The sequence below is a fragment of the Pantherophis guttatus genome, chromosome 4 (genome assembly GCF_059756535.1).
Source record: "Pantherophis guttatus breed Tessera chromosome 4, ASM5975653v1, whole genome shotgun sequence".
Classification (NCBI taxonomy): domain Eukaryota; kingdom Metazoa; phylum Chordata; class Lepidosauria; order Squamata; family Colubridae; genus Pantherophis; species Pantherophis guttatus.
In genome coordinates, this window is record NC_142066.1 from 41,593,677 (window position 1) to 41,616,412 (window position 22,736).

General features: G+C 38.0%; 1 protein-coding gene across 2 annotated transcripts in view; it reads right to left on the minus strand.

Moving 5' to 3' along the window:
* Window positions 1-22,736, minus strand: part of TRPM4 (transient receptor potential cation channel subfamily M member 4) — a 40,459-nt gene that overhangs the window by 14,321 nt on the left and 3,402 nt on the right. For both annotated transcript variants that reach the window (XM_060691555.2, XM_087892004.1), the window contains exons 5-14: window positions 20,954-21,120; window positions 20,365-20,542; window positions 17,684-17,748; window positions 16,673-16,855; window positions 16,350-16,449; window positions 13,080-13,195; window positions 9,667-10,011; window positions 8,223-8,351; window positions 5,088-5,217; window positions 3,032-3,177 (exon numbers count right to left, since the gene is read on the minus strand). In XM_060691555.2, coding sequence (XP_060547538.1) covers window positions 3,032-3,177; window positions 5,088-5,217; window positions 8,223-8,351; window positions 9,667-10,011; window positions 13,080-13,195; window positions 16,350-16,449; window positions 16,673-16,855; window positions 17,684-17,748; window positions 20,365-20,542; window positions 20,954-21,120 — 1,559 coding nt within the window. The remainder of the gene's footprint in view (window positions 1-3,031; window positions 3,178-5,087; window positions 5,218-8,222; window positions 8,352-9,666; window positions 10,012-13,079; window positions 13,196-16,349; window positions 16,450-16,672; window positions 16,856-17,683; window positions 17,749-20,364; window positions 20,543-20,953; window positions 21,121-22,736) is intronic.

Here is a 22,736-nt window from a genome sequence, read left to right on the forward strand (position 1 = left end):
CTTACATTCTACTATCCTCTCCCCAACATTATTAGCATTACATGTAGTGCTTAACAATACTTGTGTCCTGCAGTTTATAAATCTAAGCATCCACAACCTAAGGACACCCAACTCATAATCATCAATGGGAAGTAGGTTCAGCCCAGTGGTGGGATTTTTCTGGTTCGCACCAGTTCGGTAGAACCAGTTGTTAAGTAGTTAATACTTAAGCAGTTCGGAGAACGGATTGTTAAAAGAAATCTCCTTTTGCTTTTTTCCACTTTACAGGATTAGTCCTGTAAGGAATTACAACATTCGGTGTTGTTTCCTAGCCTAATCTTTATTGCCCTGCTTACAGAAACTGCCTCTCCATTAACCTTTATTACATTCTTGGCAGTACACCTAGACTTACTGTCACTTCCTGTTCCGGAGGTTCTTGGAGTTTTGTTTTTGTTTTTGTTTTTTGCTTGACTTCCTTAAAGGGGAAGGGTTGTTTTAAGCTTTTTACACCCCTGTTGGGAGGAAATACTCCCCTGTTGGAGTTCTTCCAGCCAGGGTGCAATGATCAGCACTTTGAAGAAATAATTGAATAATGAAGCAGAAGCTTTTAATGGCAAGGAACCAAGATGAGTGACATTCAGTAAGGCTTATTGGCTAGCTAGAAAGATTGACATTCAAACATGAGTTTACATACCCTTTCTGACTTTTGGTCTAAAACTGGTTTTTGGTGAAGTTGAATTCTGTGCTTGGTGATGTTTAATCCTGTGTTTAGTGATGAGATAATTTTCCCTATTCAGCTTTGTTTGGAAGGAAAAATGTTAATCTCTGTTCCTGAAAAGAAGCAGCTTCGGAAATCTGAATCTAGTTCTGTGTCTGTTTGTTCTAGCCATTGGTTTAACAAGCAACAGATACTCTGTTTTCTCCTTTGTTTCATTCTGGAAAGCTTAAATGACCTCTCTGCTAAAGGGTTTCACTTTATGAGCAAGAGTTGGCTGCTGATAGTTATCATTGCATTTTAACTATTTTAATTCCTCAAGGTGCTCTGTAACTCCAGTTTGTAGGTATTTCTAATCTAATGATTGGAATTTAGGGCAGCTTTTTGCAAGCAAAGAAGTTTTTTGTATTTTTGTACAGGTAATCTTTGATTTACAACAGTTACAATGGCACTAGAAAAAGTGATTTATGACCATTTTTCACACTTATGATCATTGCAGCAAACTGTCATTAGGGCAAAGAAGTGATGCCACATGATCATCTGGCCACGGCCACCCAGTCATATGAAGCACCACAATTGTGAAATGAGTGATACGGTTATTAAGAATGCTGCAACGGGCATAAATGATGACCAGTCATAAGTGCAAGGACCGGTCAAAAGTGCGAGGACCTGTCAGAAATCACTTTTTTCAGCCCTCTGGGTAGTCCCTATGTGCATATGGACTACTCAGAGGGCTGAAAAAGTTATTTTTGACTGGTCCTCACACTTTTGACCAGTCTTTGCACTTATGACTGTCCTCACATTTTATGTTTTTCGCCCTATTTTGTCCCCATGGTGAAGAGAAGCAGTTAGGAAATGAGTGACATGGTTGTTAGGAATGCTGCAATGGGCATAAATGTGAGGATAGTCATAAGTGTGAGGACCAGTCAAAAGTGCGAGGACCGATCAGAAATGACTTTTTTCAGCCCTCTGAGTAGTCCCTATATCCGGACACATGACCACCAAGCCACGCCCACCCAGTCACATGACCACCAAGCCACGCCCACCCAAATAAGCCACACCCACAGAACCGGTTGTTAAAAAAATTGAATCCCACCACTGGTTCAGCCTAAGGCTGGAGCTTCCTTAAACAGCTGGTAGAATGAATCCAGGATTCAGAGTATTGTAGAACTGGAAAAACCTCAACGGTGATTTAGTTTATTGCTACAACATAGTCAAATATTATAGCATACATAATAATTACCCATCCAATTTTGATTTTAAAACCTCTGATGAAAAAAAACAACCCTCCATTGCCTTGTTCCACGTGTCACCAGATTATTTTAATGTTCAACTGTTATATCCTTTCCATATTGTGAAATTGCTGGATTTTAGTTTTGTTCATATCTTGCCTGAATGGCCATCATCCTGTCCGTGATATTCCTTCAAATATTTGAGGAGAGCAATCCTGCCAGGCTTCAAACATCTATCTGTATTCTAGCCTAATTTTGTTGAAATCTATTTCTCAGGCATTGATCTTACTCTCTTTGCTGCCTTCATCTGGACAATTCAAGCCTCGAATACATATAGGTAATTCTCCCTTAATGACTGCCCTGTTTAGTGACCTTTTTTGTTGCGAAAAACAACAAATTTTGTGACCAGTGTTTGCCTTTACAAAAACTTTTCAGCACCCTCTTTGTCCCTGCAGTGACATGATGAGGATTTGGGCACTTTGCAATCAGCACGTGTTTATGACCATCACATTGTCCCATGGTTACGTTATTGTCATTTGTATACTTCACAAATGGTTTCCAACAAGTAGAGTTAAAAGAGGACAGTAAAATTGCCAGTCAGTTAAACAACCCATTTTGACTCATAATGACCATGGTAGAACTGAAGTTCTACTAAGTTTGTTATAGTCACATGATATCTCATTAACAACCTTGTCACTTAGCAATGAAATTGCCAGTCTCAGTCATGGTTGTTATGTAAGGAATACTATAGCTCCTACTCTCCTGTAATGGCTAGCCTAAAGTTTTAAGTTGTATAATATTTTGGTTTTCTAAAGTGATTACTTCCCTGGGCTTATATAAATGTTATTCCATGAAAGCTTGATCCCAGGCGGATAAATTCTAATGAACACAATCATACTATTGTGTTATTTGGGATAGGAACCTATGCCTTTTGCACCCTTAATTATTCACCAATTTCTGGAGGCCATAATTCCCTTCTGAACACACTCTTTAAGAGTGATCTGCATATCCAGATCAAATACAAGATGGAATCCAGTGACAATATTCATCCTTAAACACCAAGCACATTTGGAACCTAGCTCAGTGAATCTCTGTATGACCATACCTGCACACCATCCTGTGCAAAAAAGAGACGGGCATCAGCTTGGTGAGCCAGCTGGAGGATAGTGGCTCCACCCCAGAGGTGGGAACAGCGAACCAGTAGTTTGTAGGCCCGTGGCTCACTATTACGGTAACATTCACTGAATACTCCTAGAATTGTGGAGTTAAGAGGGAGGAGAGAGATATTTGAGTATAAAAAGTCAAGGAATTACAAACATTTGCACAATTCACAACTCTTCTTAATTTAAGGAATCGTTAATAATACAGCAAGATTAATATTAATACAACACTCACAGACTTCCAAACAACCAAACCATCAGTTTGCTAAGACTTTGCAATTTATGTCCACATTAATTGGTAATAATTCTGAGCTATCTTTGGATCTTTCCCATATTCATACTGATATTTATATTGGTAAAATCTATCCTTTTGCTAATTTAGAGCTCATAGAGAAGATCAAAATCAGAAGTTTTCCCCTTGCTCCTAAATAGGTCAGATCTAGTAAGTCCTTTGTACTTACTAAAATGTTCTGCATGCTAACAAGAACTGTTTGAGTCTTCAATTCCACAAAAATGATATAAAATCATTGTTACACAATACTCCAATACACACATTCCTATATATTTGTCTATCTTTGCTTGCAACCATCTAAGAAACATAGAAATGAAGGCAATGAAAAATTAATTATAAAAATAAATATTGCAACCCCATGGATATGGCAGCTCCATGATAATATAGGAATTATCTTAAACTCAAAAATTATTGTCAAGTAGACAATTTGACACCAAAGTTTCGTTCAAAAACTTCTACGAGTAACTTTTCATTAAAGTTTTCCCAAGTAACTCCAAATATGACATCAAACCTTCACATACAAGTTATTTCATGTGGTGAAAGTAAGGAAATGAATCAGTTGTAAAAATGCTATACTTTACCTCTTTTCTGAAAAAATGAATCGCTAAAGCTAAATCAGGAAGTGGGAGGTTATGGTAAGAAATTGCTCCTATGGCAAACATGCATTTGTTAGGGTGCCTATAAACTAGAAAAGGGTTTTCTTTTAAAATAGTAAACATGATAGGGGGCTAAGAAACACTGGATTGGAGATGGAACAGCTTGGACATCATTCTACCCATCAGAAAATAGGGCCTTCTATTGGTGGACTAAAAAAGAAACCTGAAGTGTAAAAAATACTTTTCTCTGTTCTCACCAATTCCAAAATTTGTCCATTTACATCCATTTTACAAATGAATGGAGACTGTCAGTATAAAATTTAATCATCCGAAACTAGCCAGTAAATCTATATTTGAATAATAAGGGATTTAAAAATCTATTTCAACTAAATGCCAAACTGTACAATTCCCAGGAAAACCTGGGAATCTATCACAGGGTTTCTCCACAAAGTCTTTCATTTCATGAGCATTACAGCCTACTTTTTTTCCTTCTCTGTTGTAACTCTTTCCTCTTCCTATATTCCCCTGTATGAAGAAGTGCATGTTACCAATAATCTCTTCCACTAACATACCGTGTTTCCCCGAAAACAAGACCCTGTCTTATATTTTTCTGAACTTCAAAATAAGCGCTTGGCTTTATTTTCGGGGAGGTCTTATTATTTTGGGGTGCATGGAGCAACATAGGGCTCCTCTTGCCATTTTACCTGATTTGCAGCTCTGCATTTAAATGTTTTCAGGGAAGGCTTATTTTTGGGGGGAGGCTTATTTTAATGCATGCACTCAAAAGCCCAATTGAGCTTATTATCAGGGGATGTCTTATTTTCGGGAAAACAGGGTAGATTCCATCCTATTATGCCCTTTGGATGGCTTGGAAGTCAATTCTCATAGTATCTATTCCTGTTGTCGTGATGGGACAATAGGTCAGTATATCTAGACTAGTTCGTCTAGAGCAGCGTTTGTCAACCTCAGAAATTTTAAGGTATGTGGAATTCAACTCAATTTTTGAAGTTGAAGTCCAAACATCCTAAAGTTACTAAGCTTCAGTTATGTCAAAAATCAGACCCTTTCTCTTAAGCAGTCATTTCTCCCATCACCCCTTTTTTCATCTCTCACCTATGGCCAGGTTTTCAAAGTGCATTGCTAGATCCTTCATGGCTGCCACTTCCTCTGTCTCTGTCTCGTGATGTGAAAGTTCCCGCAGTATTTTTGCTGCTGCCAATGCCCCAGCCACTGCATCAGGTGCCTGGGGTTGAAAGAAAAAGAAAATTCCTGGAGAAGTTGCAAGATTTGCATGGATTGCATTGTAACCTATCAATGTGATATCTTCTTTGACCCAAAACAAATGGCACATGTTCCAACATTTTCCAACATAATCTTCTTGCCGAATATTTATTTTTCTAACTATGTTTACAGGAAGTGTTTTGGGCAATTGTGACATCCCTGTACTGTGAAACACTGTTTCAAAGCTGTGGTATATGTAAAATATTTTTTAGAAGAAATGCACAGTAGCTAGGAACAAAGAAACAAAGAAAAACAAGCAAAAAATATAATCAACACCGTGAAGCTGACCAAGATTTCAGAAATTGAGTAATATTAGGTTTCATCTAATTGTGACTGAAGAATGGTCAAAGTACCAAAGAAACAGTTGGAGGGACTTGCCCCCAGTCTTTTCTTCCTTCAGGAACTTTTATGTCTGTAAAATAAACTGCAATAAATGCTGAGAAAAAAAAATGATTATTCGAGTTTGCCTATAATTGCAGAAAGGAAAGTTGGTAAAAATAATGGGGCAAATATACCAGCAACAGAACTCTGCCACTGCAATGTTATTAGTCACCAAAACACATTGTTCTTTTAGCATTTTCTATTCCTTTGACAATTACAAGGTGTTTTCATTTTATTTGCACTTGCTTACTGAGCAGCAATTTCAGTTTGGAAAATTATCACTACTGCAAAACCTCATACATCCTTCTGTGCAATGTTTCTGTTAAGAAGCATAGACAATATTGGCATAGAAAATAATTCCTTGACTTTCATTCTAAGCATATTCTTCTGCTTTCTCCCCTATTCCATCCACTCTGCTCCCAAGACGGCAAATAGATGAGACCCACAGAGTCATAGTTAAAGCAGACACATTTTTAAAGGTAAGAGCAGCCAAATTAATTCACTAGCAAATAGGCTTTTTCTCTTTTCTTCTGTACCATTCCTAGATTTGACTTACTCCCCCACCCTCTGATTACTATTTGATGATGGAGCTGCAGAAACTCTTTTTAAAAAGGGAGAGAGAGACAGAAAGAGACAGAGGGAGGGAGATAATTAGGAAAGTTTTCCTGAATTGGTTTCTCTCATCTACACATCACTGCCATGCTAATTTGGATCTCGCAATGTGTTTCTATGTCTCCACAATGCTAAAGTCTTGGATGAGCCTTGAGAAGGGAAGAAATTTTGCAACAATTCTTCTGGAGCTGTAGGGTAGGGAGTTTCCCACTGTTGGAAATATCTACTTGTTTTGTGGTTTCTGGATTCAACTCTCTCCCATCACTACCCATTATCATCCATTGTCAGTCATTTCATCCCCATCCATTGTTATTCCATCAGCACTATGACAATTGTGGGTGGGCTTGTTTCAGTATGAGATGAATGACTGCCATCCCTATTTCCTTCTAGCCACAGCATCCACATGCCTCATTAAATAATTTGGGACATTTAAAATGGATGTCCCAATGACATTGATTTTTTCTCATCCCTAGCCCACAACAGAAGCAGCTTAAACTTGTCTTGAAGTTAATCCACTTTTATTGTAGCACTTTCCCTCTTCTCCTGTGATATGGCTTTTGCCATGGGTGTTATCTAGAATGCTTCATCAACAATGTAGCTGATGATGTGGTCAAGGGTTAGGATCTCCTCTGCTCCTATTGACTCCTAGAGTGACCTCCTCCTCTAGCCATTGGGTGCTATTCTCCAGGATGATTTTTTTTTGGCTACTGGAGAAACCAGACACCTAGCTTTCATGGTAGATTCTGTCCCTAATGCTTGCCTGATGCCTTTCAAAATGCTTGTGAAGTCTTTATATATGCATATATAAATGTATAGGCTCTTTATATACATGGCTTTAGTGTCTATGGAGATTCTCAATCATCCACATCATGGTTGTCCCCAAGATGCTTTTCCAAAAGGCAACTGGACTTTCTTGATTTTCCTTGAAAATGTTTCACTTCTCCTTTAAGAAGCTTCAGAACTGAAAACGCCCAGTTGCCTTTTAGAAAAACGCTTTTGAGATATGAGTTTTGTGTTTTTTGAAAGAGCATTAGACCTGTGTCCAGTAGTCTGCACTGCACAGGAAAGTCAACTTAAATGGAAGTAGGAGCTGGGTTCTGCTAGCTACACGTTGTTGCCACCAGTAAACGTGTTCAATGAATTTTTATTACAGTACAAACCAGCAAACCAGTAAGTGTGTAATCAGATTTTCTTCTGCTTCTGCTGACAAAGGATTTCATGCAGTCATAGTATTCACAATTTTTATTACTTTAGGAAAGGATAGTCCTGTTATTTTACCTACTCTATGGCTGCTTTTGGTGTTATCATTTGCTGTTGCAATGCATTGCCATTTCTTTACAACACTAATTAAGGAAAGAAATTAGAACATGTTTGATGCTGATTGACCCTTTTGCTTTACCCATACCAAGTTCACAAATCACGGGTGCAGAACACACTTATCATCAGGAAAACAACTTTATGATCAGGAAAAGATGATAAGAGCTTCTTGTTGCTTCATCTCTTGTTCTTTCTCCATATATGCAACCTGCCAGACATCCTTATATCTAAAGTTTAACACTCTTTTAAAAGAGTACTAAACTCATGTTCAGAAATAGGCTGATTGACAGGTCACGCACGGGCATGGAGGGCCCATAGTGTCTGTTAATCAGGCAAGTTGACAGTTGATCAAACACAAGGATTCCTGCTTAGATTCCTAATCTCACTGCACCTTCTATTAAAGAAAGCCCACCAATTATTTCGCTTAACTTCTTTTGAATTTAAATTGGAGGGAAAGCACTGATGTGATTACTTAAGACAAGTAATCACATTCTTGATGGCTGAGCTAGCCATCAAGTTTCAGTCAGGTTCTTTGATGGCAGAAGAGTTCACAGCAGTTATATCATCCTTTCTATGCATTTGCGACATAATGTTTCTACGATATTCTATAAGAGATATTGCTAAATATTATTGCTAGATTCATATCAAAATACAGACCATTTCCCAGAAGTAAATTGCCATCTCTTTTCGATTCATCAACACTGCCCAGATAAATAGATCGGTCCATGGGTTTGGTGACCGCTCATTTTGGTATGTGGAATCTCCAATTCGTAATAATCCTTTTTTCTAGGCAGAGAAGGCATCTTGATCAACATGAGAAAGAAAACGTTCACAGACACACATTCTTGTCTTGGGTTGGTTTTCATATATTAATCAAAATTCATTATCAAAATTGAAACAAAAACTTAACTCAAACATTACCCTTAGCAACATCAGAAAACCACAGAGATTTTTTTTTTTTTTTGGTAAATTTAATATGTTCCAAATCTCTCAGGCACTAAATCTGTTTTTGAAAACATTGCCTGTTTCTTTTCAAAACATTTCATCACAATGAAACTGGAAACTACTTTTAAAACTCACAAAATCTGATATTAAGAATTTGTTTCAGCCACAACAAGCATTGTGAATTATACAGCCTTGAATTTCTATTATTACTAAAGATAAGATTATAAAATAGATCTGTTTTTTGATTTTTAAAATCAATAATTCTTTTAGTAAATACTTGGAATGATAATGCAGCATCATAAGTAATTTTTGAAACAATGTGTGTCATTTAAGTTCAAAGTGTTAAATGCCTCTCCAATGCAGCCAGGGTAAGCCAACCCTTTTAGGAGCATTTTCATCCTTTTACTGATAGGAAGAAGGTTTTAGGAAGGAAATGGAAACTGGAAAGATTTCTTGAAATTTGACTCTTGGGTAACCACAAAGGTTCCTTTCCCATTTTTTGAAATTATTTTACCTGTGCTTCCCTGAAAATAAGACCTGTCTTATATTTTTTGAACCCTGAAATAAGTGCTTGGCCTTATTTTCGGGGAGGTCTTATTATTTTGGGGTTCATGGAGCAAGAAGAGGCTCCTCTTGCCATCTTACCTGATTTCCAGCTCTGTCTCCCTAACCCTAATCAGGGGAAATGGCAGGGACCAGCTGCGCATGCGGTTAAATATTTTCAGGGAGGGCTTATTTTCAGGGGGGGCTTATTTCAGCACATGCACTCAAAAGCCCGATTGGGCTTATTATCAGGGGATGTCTTATTTTGGGGAAAACAGGGTATTTAAAATGCTGCCCTCTTCTAAAGAAAAATAGGCTTAAAGCAGCAACCATAAGACAACCATATTTATTTAGTTTATCTCCTATTTTCCCTCAGAGAGTCAAACTGAGAAATGAGCAGAGTATAAACTCCATACGTATTATCCTTACAACAACAAACCTGTGAGATATGCTGGACTGAGAGAGACAACTAGTGAATTGCATGGTCTGTTTTCAGTCCAATATCTTAACAACTAGGGTGTCTTGGTGTTCATGCTTCCCAGTTCTCAAAGCATCCTCTTTGTCTTCATGTACTCCATCCCTAATCGAATGTACATAGAATATTACCACTTACCCCTATCCCTCTGTGGCCAGTAGGGTATAGTCCTGCATAAAAAGGAGCACAGACATCCCCTAGTAGCTCGTGCAGAATAAGAGTCACATGAGATAAATGGCAATCGGGCAAAGACCGTTCCAGCAGGAAGTCTTCAGGAGGGGTGGGTGGCTCAGAGCCTGTCTTTTGGTATCCCTCCAAAAGCTTGTGCAGCAGCGAGGCCTTGGGGGACCCAGCATACAACTGTTCCAGCTTTCCCCATTTCAGGAATTGTCCTACATCCAAGCCATTCTCCACAAAGAGGCGCACTAAGTCAGTTCGATTACCTAGCAATGCATCATGCATTGGGTTCTCCAGCAGGTTGGGCTGCAAGAAATGATAGAATAATAATAATAATAAAATATTTATGTCTCAAGAGAGTAGATGTTTGCAACTACTTAGAGATCAAAGTGGGTACTCCATTAGCTAAAGTGTGATAACAACAACTTGCAGGGATATGAGTAGAACAAGTTATTCTTCCATGAATCCATGACTGCTCTCTTCTGTCGGAGAGCAGTCTTTTCACACAGCACTTAATAGGCTGTTCCTTCAGCTGTGCTGGAGGACATTATTCCGTTACCAGGACTGAGATAAGTTCAGCCAGTTTTGTTTCTGGGTACCATTCCATCCTTCACCTTAGCCAGCAACATTTGTTGATGCAACCCTGATGATCCTTGGCAATTGGTCATTCTTGAAGTCAGTAAGACTTTCGACAGAGCAATCATCACATTTTACTCATCTGTTGTGGTCCGCCAGCAGTCTGCGAAGCTGGCAGCAGAGTCAGACAGTGAGGACGCTGGGAAGGAACATGGGCCAGTCCTGGAGTCTGTGAAAGGCTCAGACAACGGCTTTGCATTGGAGGCAGAGAAAGGGCCATCTGGGAGGTACGTGCTGCCTCCGGAGCCTCCAGAGTCAGAGCTCAGCGAGGCATAGGAACAGGGGGAGGCTGTTCCCAGTGTGCACATGCACAGAGCTGCCAGAAGGCAAGAACAGTTAAAACAAAAGGGATGACTTGGGAGTAGGGGTTGGAGATAATTGGCCCCTCCCATAAGACTTAAAAGAAGAGCAAAGGCACGTGGGCCTTTGCAGGAAGCAACGTTGTTAATTCTGTGCAGTTTAAAATCTGAAGATTTGTTTGATTCTGGACTCCGTGTGGCTTTGCCAATTAGGTCTTTGACAGCGTGTCAAGGGTGATAAAGGTTGGTGATTATCAGCCTTATCCCGAAGGACTCTTTACAACTATTTGGGACTCATCTGTGAATGAACAAAATTCACAGCTGTTAAAATAAAACAGGTTTTTGGGACTACTCGTATGTTATACTGACTCAGGAAGCCTAGGTCAGAATACCATCCTGGAAAGGTTTTGGGCTAAACAATGGCCATATTCTGCCTCTCAAATAAAGGATTTGATCACCTTGTATTGCTATTCTCTCCATATTCTGCTTCTTCCCAAATAATTTATGGCTAGTCTTTAACTCTTCCTGTTACTTAATATAGCCTCATCACCCCAGCATAAGTTTGAGAAGGAATCCAAGGATCCCTACATAAAATGGGCAGAGACTTCCAAATGCAGCTATAGTGGCTTACTAAATCACAGGATTTATTGAAGGAAGAAAACATTAGGTCTGAAATCTAAAATAATTGAATGGCATCACTTTGTCTTTTTTAAAAAATTGGGAATCTAAGAAAGTGCTACCAGGCTCATCTTGATTTTCTGAAAGTACAGGACCAATTTTTTATGAGCACTAAAAAATATTTCAGAGTAGGTCTGGTGTACATTGGCATGAGCTATGCACACCTCCAGCCAACCTTCCACAATCAAACGATCCCCATATGCATCTGCTCAACCCTTAACCAAAAGCCAACATGGGTTTGTCAAAAACAGATCAGGCCAGACTAATCTTATTTCATTCTTTGACAAAGTGACAAAATTAGTGGACCAGAGGAATGCTGTCGATATAATTTACTTGGACTTTAGTAAAGCATTTGATAAAGTAGATCATAACTTACTACTAGATAAAGTAGAAAAATATGGGTTAGACAGCATCACCACCAGATAGATTCGTAACTGGCTGACCAACCGCACTCAACATGTAGTCCTTAATGGAACTGCATTTACATGGAGGGAAATATACAGTGGAGTACCCCAGGGTTCTGTTTTAGGCCCAGTGCTCTTCAACATCTTCATCAATGACTTGGACGAGGGAATAGATGGGAAACTCATCAAATTTGAAGATGACACCAAGCTGGCAGGAATAGCCAACACTCCAGAAGATAGGCTCAAGATACAGAAGGATCTTGACAGACTTGAACATTGGGCGCTATCTAACAAAATGAAATTCAACAGTGAAAAAAACAAGGTTCTATATTTAGGGAAGAAAAACAACATGCACAGGTACCATATATGTGGTACTTTGCTCAATAGTAGTAACTGTGAGAGGGATCTTGGAGTCCTAGTGGACAACCATTTAGATATGAGCCAGCAGTGTGCAGCAGCTGCCAAAAAAGCCAACACAGTTCTGGGCTGCATAAACAGAGGAATAGAATCAAGATCATGTGAAGTGTTAATACCACTTTATAATGCCTTGGTAAGGCCACACTTGGAATATTGCATTCAGTTTTGGTCGCCACAATGTAAAAAAGAAAGAGTGCAGAGAAGAGCAACAAAGATGATTAGGGGACTGGAGGCTAAAACATATGAAGAACGGTTGCAGGAACTGGGTATGTCTAGTTTGATGAAGAGAAGGACTAGGGGAGACATGATAGCAGTGTTCCAATATCTCAGGGGTTGCCACAAAGAAGAAAGAGTCAAACTATTCTTCAAAGCACCTGAGGGTAGAACAAGAAGCAATGGGTGGAAACTAATCAAGGAGAGAAGCAATTTAGAACTAAGGAGAAATTTCCTGACAGTTAGAACAATTAATAAGTGGAACAACTTGCCTGCAGAAGTTGTGAATGCCCCAACACTGGAAATTTTTAAGAAGATGTTGGATAACCACTTGTCTGAAGTGGTGAAGGGTTTCCTGCCTGGGCAGGGGGTTGGACTAGAAGACCTCCCTTCGAACTCTGTTATTCTATTCTATTCTATTCTATTCTATTCTATTCTATTCTATTCTATTCTATTCTATTCTATTCTACTCTACTCTACTCTACTCTACTCTACTCTACTCTACTCTACTCTACTCTACTCTACTCTACTCTACTCTACTCTATTCTATTCGCTACTTTGAGGTTATGAAAGCCAGAGCCCACTAAAGGCAAACATAGGAAAGGCTCTTTATATATCCAAAACAACTTAATTCAAGGCTATTATTCTTTATTCCATGTTCCTCACACACTTTTTTTTTGTATGTTCTAGTAAAGGATTAAAAGCTAAAACAAGTCTGCCAACCCACCTCCCAGACAATGTCCCCACGGAACAATTCTGTGCTGGCAATGTCCACCCGATTCCAGGCTACTGCCAGACGTAGCTCATCCAGATAACAGGTGGCCTTGCTTGACCGCTGACATCCTGCCAGGAGGAGAGAAAAAAAGTATAGCCATCATTGTTCATAGTTTTGTTATAATTTAAATGTCAGTTATTTTTCTGCCTGGCTCACTATCGATAAAACAGTCACTGCAATTTTAAGTCAATTTTTGCAATGTTTATAGGTAGTTCTCAACTTACAACCTTACAATGCTTAGTGATGGATAATTACAACCCAGTTCTGAAATTCCAACAGCCACTCACCCACAGTCACATGACCACATTTGGGATACTCAACAACTGACCTGCATTTATGGTTGTTTGCAGCATCCCACAGTCACATGACAGCATGTTGTTTTTGTCAAAAACTAGCAGTTACTTGTTTTCAATGGAACTGGTCCTTACTGAACTGGTTTACTTAGTAACCGCTGCATTCGCTTATCAGTTGTCACAAAAAAAGTTGTAAAATCAGGTTGGTCAGTTATGACCACAATGAGTAGCTTATGATCATTCATCAGGATCATAAAATGAGGATTATCTATATCTTCAGTGAGAAAGAGATAGGAATGGGTGCCTGCATCTGATGTAATCTATGCATGAGATCACCTCCAAGATTTCCTTTCTTTTATTGCTAGTACATTCTCCAAATCTCCCACTGTCAAAGGTGTGTCATAACATAGTCACTGTCTAGTCATTTAGGAATGTCTAACCAAACTGTTGAAATCATAATAGGATGTTACGCCAGAATGATTTTGATGGGTTTATATTATGCTATCTCATCAATTAATCTCAAATAAAGGAGGGGCTTCATGAATGGGAGCTGAGAAAATTGTTTTCTAAGACAGCATAAAGATGTTTGCATATTTAGGAACCATGTGTGTTCATGGCTGTGCCACTGATTTGCAAATAGCAATAGCACTTAGACTTATAATGCTTCACAGTGCTTTACAGCCCTCTCTAAGCATTTACAGAGTCAGCATATTGCCCCCAACAATCTGGGTCCTCATTTTACCGACCTCAGAAGATGGAAAGCTGAATCAACCTGGAGCCTGGTGAGATTCAAACTGCCAAACTGCTAGTAATCGGCAGTCAGCAGAAATAACCTGCAGTATTGCATTCTAACCAGTGAACCACCATGGTTCTTAACAAATAACAAATAATGTATTGGCAATAACATGTATTGGCAATACATGTTAGATAAAATGGAGTTGTCAGGGAGATTTCTTATGGAGTTCCATCATTTTAGGATGTTTGTGATATCTCTTATGTAGTTAGGATAGCAATTCTGGGAACTGGAATTTTAGTGAATTCAGCAGACACCCTTTGGGGACCAGGCTCCGCTAAAAAAACTTTCATGTCTAAATATTCCATATAACATAAACTTCCATTATATTAAAATAAGAAGACATAATTACTGTCTCCTAATCCTAAAAAAGCATAATTTATTGGAACCGAGTTTGTTTATTTAAAAGAAGGGGTAATCATATTTTTTTTACTGAAGCCCCCAATTTACCTGATCCACCCATATGCCAAATAATATGTGGAGGAGGGCATGGTGTATTCCTTTAAAATCAAGAAACTGAATGCTTTCTGGTTATGGTCAGCTTAGAAACTACAGTAGCTTCATGCCAGAACACAGTATAGGTAGTCCTCGATGTATGACCTTAACTGAGCCAAAAATTTCTGTTGTTAAGTGAGACATTTGTTAAGTGAGTTTTGCCCCATTTTATGACATTTCTTGCCCCAGTTGTTAAGTGAATCGCTGCAGTTGATAAATCAGTAGCCTGGTTGTTAAGTGAAACTGGCTTCCCCATTTGACAGAGGGTCGCAAAAGGTGGTCACATGACCTTGAGACTCTGCAACCATCATAAATCATCTGAATTTTGATCACTTGATCATGGGGATGCTACAAAGGTTGTAACCATGAAAACCAGTCATGAGTCACTTTTTTCAGTGCCACTGTAACTTTGAACGGTCACTAAACAAACTGTTGCAAGTCGAGGACTACCTGTACACAGAATGAAGCTCACAATCATTTCCCCTGATTTAAAATTAGAATTAGACTTTTCTGAGCTGCACATAAAAGCTTAAGTCTTTTATAAAAATATGTTGGTTAGAAAAGGTGCTCCTTCTGATTTTGTGTCATCTTAAACTAATATTGCTCCCTTCCTAGAGTGCCTCCCTGATTTGAGTGAGTTATAACTTGCTTTTCTTTTTAAATAATATACAAGATTATTTACTGTATTTAGTTTATATTTATAACTTAAGATGGCATCTATAAAGTGTCTTCATGGTATCTGAATTCTGAAATATGGGATATAACAGAACAGAATAACAGAGTTGGAAGGGACCTTGGAGGTCTTCTAGTCCAACCCCCTGCTTAGGCAGGAAACCCTACACCACTTCAGACAAATGGTTGTCCAATCTCTTCTTAAAAACTTCCAGTGTTGGAGCATTCACAATCTCTGGAGGCAAATTGTTCCATTGATTAATCTAACTGTCAGGATATTTCTTCTTAGTTCTAAGTTGCTTCTCTCCTTGATTAGTTTCCACCCATTGCTTCTTGTCCTACCCTCAGGTGCTTTGGAGAATAGCTTGATTTTGTCTTCTCTGTGGCAGCCCCTTAGATATTGGAATACTGCTATCATGTCACCCCAGTCCTTTTCATTAAAACAGACATACCCAATTCCGGCAACTGTTCTTTATATGTTTTAGCCTCCCCTAAATCATCTTTGTTGCTCTTCTCTGCGCTCTTTCTAGAGTCTCAACATCTTTTTTACATCATGGTGACCAAAACTGGATGCAGTATTCCAAATGTGGCCTTACCAAGGCATTATAAAGTGGTATTAACACTTCACGTCATCTTGATTCTATCCCTATATGTAATGTTTTTTTAAAAGATAGAGAAGGTTTGATAAAAATGGGAAATCAAGCAAACTAACGAAGTCTGGCATTATGACTCTTGGATACGAGATGTTAAGCTAACACATTATAGAAACACATACATCAATAAAATCAAGTCTTGTATGAATTCAGTTATTCAATAAGATCCTGGCCATAAGTCTGCTAAAACCTTTTGGTGATATAAGTTTTTTTCTCTTTTCAATTTAATCTAAAAGTGTCCACAATACCGTTTGAGACTGCATATTTGTATCCATCGCTATTATGCGAAAAGGCTGCCTATCTTTGATTTAATTACCTTTCACTAGAGCTTTAAGCAGGACAGTCTCAAACTCTTCCAAACCTTCTTGGTCTGAATAGATGGTCACCAATTCCCTCAGATTCCCAATGCTTTCCACCTGAAAAGAAGACATGTAGACAAGTCATACATTTATCTTGGAAAAATCATACAGAGAGAGACAGAGACAGAGAGAGACAGAGACAGAGAGATTTCTCCAGGGCCAATATCTTTTGGATTTTTGAGTTCTGAAATGTAGTCTAGAACAGGAGGAAATAGGAATGTAGTTCTGAGTGATATAAAAAGAAAGGAGAGATGGAAGGGTGTTACATTCTAGGTCCTACCTGCTCAGCCAACTCCTCCAAGTCATTGTCTGGGAATTTTCTCTGCATTTTCTTCATTGCCAGAGTTTTCAGGGACTCCCCAGGTTGTGTTTCTTCCAACAATTCAGCCAAGCAGTCTGCTGCTCCCCCAGATCCAGCTATAAGGAGGCAGGGAATGGAGGCATGTACAGCCTCTGATACTCGCTTAGGAAATGAACAAGGCAGAAGCAACTGGTATGAGTAATGTGCACTTCAGGAATGAGCTACAAAGACAGCCTTCCTCAATCCTGTGTTTCATCTTCTCTCATCATCCGCAACTAGCTTCATCATCCCCAATTTACCATTCCTCATTGTCTTTCTCTTCCTCTTTGACCTTTGAATTTTAATTTGTTCATGTCTGTTCTCAACTCCCATGATCTCACATCTTTAACTCTCTCCTCTCATTCTTATCATCCCACCTATCTTTAAAAATTCAAAACTCCTCACACTTTCTTCCATAAGGATAATTGCTTTCTCACATTTCATGATCCATCTCTCCATCTCTTAGTTTGTTTCTAGAATGCCTTGTCTATATTCTGTTGTCAGATCTTTCCTTCCTCTTTCTTCCCCCCCTACCCCCACCCCCCGAACACAAATGAATTGAATCATAGATTTTACACATTTTCCCCATATTACGTATTTTGTGCATAGGAAGACCAAAGTTTCCATCTTGGTCTATTCACTTCTTCAGTTCTGTGTTTCTTCTTTGTCTTCCTAAGACCACAGCAGATTTAGGTACTGGTAACTACAATTTTGGACTTAATAATCTTATTATTGCTTTCTCTTCAAATCAATTTTGTTTTCTCTCCAAAAATTTTTATGGAGCACTCTTTCACTGGAAAAAGAGGGTTACATGCCTTCACACCCAAATGTGGTAGCTTAATCCTGTTATACTTAGAATGGAACTATGGACCACTTCCCTAAAGTCTGATGGTGAAATTATTTCTGTTCAAGGACACTTCATCTTCTTCCACAACACCTCAATTCCTTTACCTTGAATATGGCTGCATCCCCACTGATGAGCAGCAGCAACACAGGAATCTCAATACTCCCTTCACCTGTAGGGTGGAAGAATGGCAAAATGGGGAAAAATTGTTAAGGGAACAGTGGCCAAACCAAGTGCAGGTAAAATGATGTTGAAAGACCAAAGGCATATCATAATATGCCTTTGGTCTTCCAACATCATTTTACCTGCATTATGATAGAATCCCATGGTGGATTTCAACAATGGAAGCACAAATATATCCAAACACTATGGACACAAATAAAATGAAAGAGTATCAAGAACTCTTAAACGATGAAGGGAAATTAAAAACCAGAGAAGAATTAAAAGAACAAGGTGTGGAAATTGACTGGTGGCCATACCTGCAATTAAAATCCAGATACAAAATGGACATGGAGAAGTATGGGATTCAAAAAGAACCAAATCAATTGGATAAAATACTATTGGGCCCAAACGAGAAATTAATAACCAAACTTTACAATTTTTTACTTGCATACAAATTAGAGGAAGAAATAGTAAAAGAGAATATGATTACATGGGCGAAGAACTTTGGGTACAGTATTGAATTAACCAAATGGGGAAAACTATGGAAAATCAACAGTAAATTGAACTATCAGTATCATATAAAGAAAATGCCTACAAGATGTTTTATAGATGGCATCTTTCCCCCTGCCCGGATTTCAAAAATGTTTCCCAACACTTCTCCACTCTGTTGGAAATGTAAAAAACAAAAAGGGACATACTACCACATGTGGTGGTTATGCCCAAAAGCAAAACAATTTTGCAATAAAATCAAAACCCAATTGGAAGAAATAACAGCACAAAAAATACCATTAAGACCAGAAACATATTTATTAGGTATATTCACAAACAACTATGAAAAAGAAACAATATATTTAATTACACATATTTTGACTGCAGCGAGAATCATTTTCGCACAAAACTGGAAATCAGAAGAAATCCCAACTCAAGATAAAATAATATCGAAAGTAATGGAATGTGCCGAGATGAACAAACTCACTAAAGAAATTCAAGAAAAGGAAGAATCTGAATACTACCTAGTTTGGCATAAGTGGTATCAATGGCTGGAGAAAAGGAAAACCAAATAAAAGATGATCCTAAAAGATTTGAACCAATTTGTGTACCAAATGAGACATATTAGAGTTAAAATAGAACTTTAAAAAATATCGTTATATAAAGTGAGATGTGGATATAGATATTGAGGAATGTAATATACCGATGTACTATCTTAAGAAATAAGTTTAAATGTTATATATGTTGTGTATTGTATTGTTTTATTTGTACTTTGTCTTTTTCTGTGTGTGTATGTTTTTAAAATTAATAAAATAATAATAATAATAATAATAATAATAATAATAATAATAATAATAATAATAGGAAGACGAAAGGCAAACATTTTTTGCTGCCATTCTGGGAAGAAAATAAGGTCAAGATAACGATCCCCTCAAACTAAGTTGAGTTTGAGCTAAGATGATGAATGGCATAGATACATCATATTGTCATATTGTTTTCGTGGCTATAGTATGAAAGTGATTTGTCACTACTTTCTACCGGGTACTTTTTTCCTACTTTTTCAGTCTTACTTACAACAAAGGGATTTTTTAGACTCTTTCGTATAAGTGTTGGCGCAATGGCTCATCTGAAAAGCCTACAGCCCAGGTTCGAGACCCAAACATTGAGGAACAAAGTGAGCACCCATTTTCACGTAGCTCCTGCCCACCTAGCAGTTCAAAAACACGCAAATGCAAGTAGATAAATAGGTACTTGGGGAGAAACAGCTCTCCATGATGTTACACTGGTCACAGAAATGTCTTCGGATAGCCCTGGCTCAATGGCCTTGAAATAGAGATGAGCATGGTCTCATGTAGTCAGCACTGATTAGTGGAGTAAAATCTGCAGGGACTCCTTTCCTTTCCTCATGTAAGTATTATCTAGGTTCAAAACTGCCTAGCTTTTCAAGCTCAGTGCAGAAGAAAAGAAATTTCTATGAAAAAAAGTTAATCTGGGGCATAAAAGTATAGGAGAGCGATCCATATAATTCTGAGTAAATATGGATTAACCAGCATAGCTCTCTGGTTGTGGTCTGGCTTGGGAGTAATTAACAGAATTAATATTTAGGTGCAAAGTGTCTGTAATGAGGCTTGCCAGAACATTGTATTTCTTAAAGAATTGGAGGAAAGAGTATCCTGTGATCAAAAGGAAAGATAAATTATTGTTGTAGACATAGTGGAGTCAGCACGCAGATTAGAGCCAAAGATTTACAAAACAGGTGGTGTTTCTTCTCATAAAGTAAAGATGCAGAAATGAAGGAAATAGAACCAGAGGACAGTATAAAAGTTGTGAGTCTGGATGAACCCTCACCTCCAGGCAGGCACCCCTGAACACAGAGCTTATACTGCACCCTGAGAAAGCTAGCTTTTGGGCCACATTTTAAGGGATGTAGACCAGAACACAGAAATCTGGTGACTTCCAAATATATTAAATTGCAGTTCATATGTTCTTTAGATTTCGCTATCTAAGGATTATAGAAGCTGAAGTCTGACTTATCTGGAGATAAGAAAATACTATTAGTCTGTTGCAGGGAGCATAATAAACAGGGTAACTTCCTGTTCCATGTTTTATGTTCCTGTCTACATAAGAAATTCCTCACCTCCAGCTCCCACTTTCTGCTGGGCAATGTAGCGTTCCAAACGGGCTCGAAAGGCAGCCTCTCCGCCTGCTCTGCCCAGTGTCCCATTGTCCACCAAGAAGAAGGTGGAATGGTTGGAATCTAGAGGGCAGTAAGGACTCACAGGATTTGTCCTGGGGTAACGTGCTGGGAAGGAACCCTTTAGGATAAGAAAAGAAGCAAATTAATCAAATGAAGTAAAGACAGGCATTATTGCCTTTTTGTCACTTTGAGCTAAATTAGGAACTCAGCTTTTGAGAGATCAAGAATTAAGTGGCGAACTGGGAAATATAGAGAATACAGTGCAAGGGAAAAGAAATGGGTAAAGCCAGCACTTTAATAATTAACTGAATTAATTTAATCAAATTATTCAAATACAGTTAAAGTAGCTCACACTTCATGTATTATTTTCCCATTTTAGATATTAAACTTGAGTGGGGGCTCATATGGACCATTTCTATTGGTTCCAGGGGGTATCTATGGTCTTAGGACCTCACCTGTAACTCTGTGTTAAACTTCCCAGACTTAATTCATTATCTCTGTTAGCATTTCCCTTCTCCAGCCCTCCTACCTTGGGGTTGACAAGACAATGGTTCTGCTCAACAATACCCCATGGAGCAATGCCCATTGCTACAACATGAGTGCTGCGGCTGGTACTGGCCATAGCGTGGTCTCTCACTGCTTCCCCCACATACCGGCCCACACCAGCTTGGAGACCACTTGTCATAATCCAGGCACCTGCATACAAGTAATAAGTACAGTAAAAACTATATAAGTATATGGGCTATTCATGGTATTTCAATATTTGGGAAATCATATGAACATTGAAGTTAAATTAAGTATTATTCAGTTTGTTTAAATGATCACAAGAGAGTTTAAGAAATCATGATGAAAAACATGATCAGACTTTTGACCACACTGTGAAATCCTAAACCAAGCTATCAGAATGACACCCATTTCCTTATTACTATCACACAACTAGATCTGTTATAATAGCTCACATGACTGAGAAATGGCCATATATGACCATTAAGCAAACTGCAATCTTAGTACATGTTACAGTATAAACTCTTATCTCAAAAAGGTACCTATTAAAGGATCAATCAAGTTAGAACCAACCTTTTCAGCATCCACCCATCCATAGATTCAGCGCTATCTTTTCAAACATGAGTGCTATTACACAACCAGAAACTCCTCTATTATGCATATAAAGTCAGCATTTTTTTTTTTTTAAAAAGGCACCCTTAAAGAAGGGAGAATTTGTCCATGCAAGTGTGCTCCCTGCTGAATAATTACACTATCCCTCCACACCTTTCTTTACTCATGCAATAGGTTGTATCAGAAAAGACTTGGTCAAATATATACAATTTGCCAAGTATGGAACAAAGGTTTCAGTATTTTCTCTGCATATCTTGTTAGTAGAAGCAGCTAGATTAAGCAGACATAATTCACTACTCAGCAACTGAAGACTATTGTTACCAGCAGTATATAAAATTCATGAATTAAATTCTGTATTATGCAATGTCTTAGAACTTGGTTTTTATTCATTTTTTCTTTATCCCTACTCACAAAAGTCTTCAAAATTTTAACTCTTTTGTAAGAAAGCTATCCACATCACTCCTTTAGTTTGTTATTATCATATTCCTTTTAATTATTAAAACATCAGCTAATTTTCTTTATATATCCAGTGTAGCACCTTTTTGCATATATTCTTATAGCCTTTCATTTTTAAAACCACTCTCAGATCAGTTTCAATCTTGTCCAGTGAATCTTTTTCCTCTTCCATAATATCTTTTAAAGATTATCTATAACGGTGACATTCTTAAAATCAATTTCTGGGTCCATTGTTCAAAATATCCTTCAATATGTCTTGTGTTAAGTATTTTGTTTCATTCTTCATTAGTAAGTCAAATTTAAGTTTTCTTCTCCTTTAAGAGTAATCTTTAGTTTCTTCACCTTCCCTCAAGTGTTCAACCTTCCCATCCTATCATTTTTTAAAAATAGAAAATAACAGCACTTTCCCACAGGAAAGATTCTTAAAAGTAATTTCAAAATCTTATTTCAAAGCCACCTGGATCCTTATTGCATTTGCAAGTTTACAAAGTCAACATTCTAATCACCCTTTGGCTGTGTCTAAAACAAGATTTTAAATCCTTAAATTTGTATTTTAAAACTTCTTTTGCTAAAAAAAAAATGAAGGAAATTCACCCAGTGCTATAAAACTTATATTTCTGAAGATTTCTAATGCAATTTACAAATGTGATTTAAAAACTATGCAGTAGAACAGAACAAGTCAGGTTTGCACAACATTGAAAATACACTACTATAAAACATGCTCGATATTCCTATTCTTT